At 37.3% G+C, this 2,808-nt stretch overlaps 1 protein-coding gene across 1 annotated transcript; it reads right to left on the reverse strand.

Annotated features, from left to right (window-relative positions):
• Positions 1 to 685: 685 nt before the first annotated feature.
• Positions 686 to 1,587, reverse strand: LOC120457533 (NADH dehydrogenase [ubiquinone] 1 beta subcomplex subunit 2, mitochondrial). Its single transcript, XM_039645078.2, has 4 exons — positions 1,405 to 1,587; positions 1,222 to 1,345; positions 1,051 to 1,167; positions 686 to 1,019 (listed from the first exon to the last, which is right to left on the reverse strand). The coding sequence occupies exons 1-3, from the start codon at positions 1,491 to 1,493 to the stop codon at positions 1,096 to 1,098; spliced, it is 285 nt and encodes a 94-aa protein (XP_039501012.1). The 5' UTR covers positions 1,494 to 1,587; the 3' UTR covers positions 686 to 1,019; positions 1,051 to 1,095.
• Between the last annotated feature and the right edge of the window lie 1,221 nt (positions 1,588 to 2,808).

Here is a 2,808-nt window from a genome sequence, read left to right on the forward strand (position 1 = left end):
TAATCATCCATTCGTATTCAGTTCGTTTTCGATCTCCTTTCGCCATTCAACTACCCGCAGCATGGCCCCTCGTCAACAAAACGTACGCAGTGCTCGCGCCTTGGAGAGCAGACGTACCCGAGGTATTCAATCCTACCGTTGCCGAGTCTGCCGCGGTATCCATCCTCTTTGGAAGTGCGCGAGGGTCCTAAAGCTCAGCGCTAAAAGCGTCTGCGAGCAGTCCTTATTAACAAATACTGCGTCAATTGCCTCGCTCACGAGCATTCCACGGGAGACTGCCGAAGCGGTGATCGTTGCAAGAAGTGCACCGATCCCACCACACGTCGCGGTCGCGAGCGCGCTCGCGTCTCCAACCGGTGCCAACCCGGCAAGCAGCTTCGGCCTCGTCTCAACGTTCCCGCCGCCACGATGCCCGGAATCGACCACGCCAGGTCCATCGCTCTCGTCGCTGCTGCAACGCCACAGCGTGAACATCCTTCCAAAGCGAAAATGTAATAGTTATGGAATGGACACCATTCTTCCCTATGATAAAAAACCTGTGGGGATACTTGGCTTAGAAGGTATACGAGGGTGGTAAACAATATGCCATTAAAGAGGAATTGATCACCGGAATAAAACTCGCTTGGTCTACGATTACTTGGGATTACCTACAAAAAATATATAATGCACTTCCCAGACGAATGTGTGAAGTCCTCAAATCAAATTTATTGCGAAAAGAATCGAACAAACTTAAATTATCGTAGGGGGTATACTAATGACCCTATTTTGATTTACTCATTTATGGATCTATAAAAAGCAAACTGCACCTCATATAAAATTTTAATTTATAGAATTATTTAACTTTTGAGTGAAAAAAATCCCAAAACTCTTGCTTAAACAGTTTTCTAAATATGTATATCTCATCAAAGTTTGCTCAAGGGGCACTAACCTGATGACGCGTTGTGTATGTACATACATATATTTTGTGAAAAAACTGAATTTTGGTATGTCAAACATAGTATTACGCAACAAATAATCCGAGCAGAATAATGTAACTACATGGCTAAATATCGCATTTTAATCAATATTTATAGGGTAAGCTTGAACATATAATGTTTAAAGGTCATCCTTTGGAATACCCAACTCTGTGTTGCTCCATTTCTTTGAGTTGGGATAATCGAATTCCCCCTGTAAATAATGTTTTATATAGAAAGGTTTACTTATATGACTTCACACTCTTACCGTTATATGGTCAGGTTCATGCCATAAGTGCCAGATTACCCACCACCACATAGCTCCACCAACAGTTACAGAACCAATTTTAGTTGCCTTTGAGTGGGGAGGGGGCCCATTACGGTAAGATACACTGAAAAACTTATGTAAGTTGAAAATAATATATAATTGAGTAGGTTTCACCAAACATACACATGACTTTTTCTTTGAATTATGTTACGAGCTAATGTCGTACGGTGAAAATAACCGATTGATGAACCCAATTTAAGAGCAAAGCTCATTGTCCGCACGGAATTCGTTTTCAAATAGCAAAAATTAACTAGTTCCTTTTTTACTATACTTGATATTTATTGGCATGTAATTTATTGTTAGGTTCACAAATATGAATAGTCCGATATACCGATAAGCGATATACCCTATCCATATTTATAGCATCAATGAATAATAACAGGTTCCCAATAGGAAATGTTTGTTTTTGACATTTAAGGGTGTTTCAGAATTTGGTTTTCGACAATAACGACAACGACATAGAATTTAAAACCGTGGTTTTTATATTATGATTTTAAACATGTGCCTTTTTTTATGGGTAATATAATGGGAAATTTATAAAAGAAGGCAAACACTGGACAATGTCGTGAACTGCTTTGAGAAACAGAGTATTACTTTTTCCAATAGTTTTTATTTTGAATCTTTAAATACGGTAGTTAAAGATTGTGTTGTCAACTTTTTAATCAAAACGGAACAAACTTACGGCACTTTCATCACGTTGTAATACAGGGTTTGAGATAAAAAATTCGAAAATTTAATGCCTTTATCGTAAGCCATATTACAATATTGAATGACAATATTTGTGAGCGTTGTAGTGGTCGTGGCAAAATGTTCTTCGGCAAACCGATAAAAATTTACAAAACTAATACAAAAATGAAAAAATATCAAAACGTTTTTCAAAAGTGTATGCGTTGCACCTTTTGGCAGTTTAATCATTCTGCCTGTTATATTCTTTTCAACGAATCTCGTATACCTTTTAACTATACAAGTATCGGGTATAAATAGTTATGGACAAAAACAAAATTTTCTCCTAAGTTTATCGTACGGTGAAAATAACCGATTGATGAACCCAATTTAAGAGCAAACTTTTCATGTAAACTAACAGGAAATTATTATAAAAATTAATTTTCGCGTTGGCTTAATCCGACATATTTTTTCGAAATTTGTCAGGGTAATAGCAGTGGGAAATTCAAATTCGTGTACAGCTACGTGTTTGAGCGATTGCAGCTCAACGGTCTCGAAAGGTTCGACGAAAATTGCCCGTAACGCGAACGGCAAAACAAATCCACAATTTAATATTTATTGATTTTACCTTAATTAATTACCGTTATATTACTAGCTCACACATCTCTGTGTATCTCTCGCAATTAATTTCTTTACAAATATTTTGGCATATGCTATGGAGAATATTAAATTTTCCATTTCTTAAACAGGCATGCTCCGGTAATCGTAAGATTTTTTCGATTTCGATTTGCTCTGGTTTTCGAAAAATTTTTGCTATCGGAATGTTTTGTTTCTCATCGCTTCTAAAGAACACTTTTGGCCCTC

Source organism: Drosophila santomea, unplaced genomic scaffold (genome assembly GCF_016746245.2).
Source record: "Drosophila santomea strain STO CAGO 1482 unplaced genomic scaffold, Prin_Dsan_1.1 Segkk16_quiver_pilon_scaf, whole genome shotgun sequence".
Lineage (NCBI taxonomy): Eukaryota > Metazoa > Arthropoda > Insecta > Diptera > Drosophilidae > Drosophila > Drosophila santomea.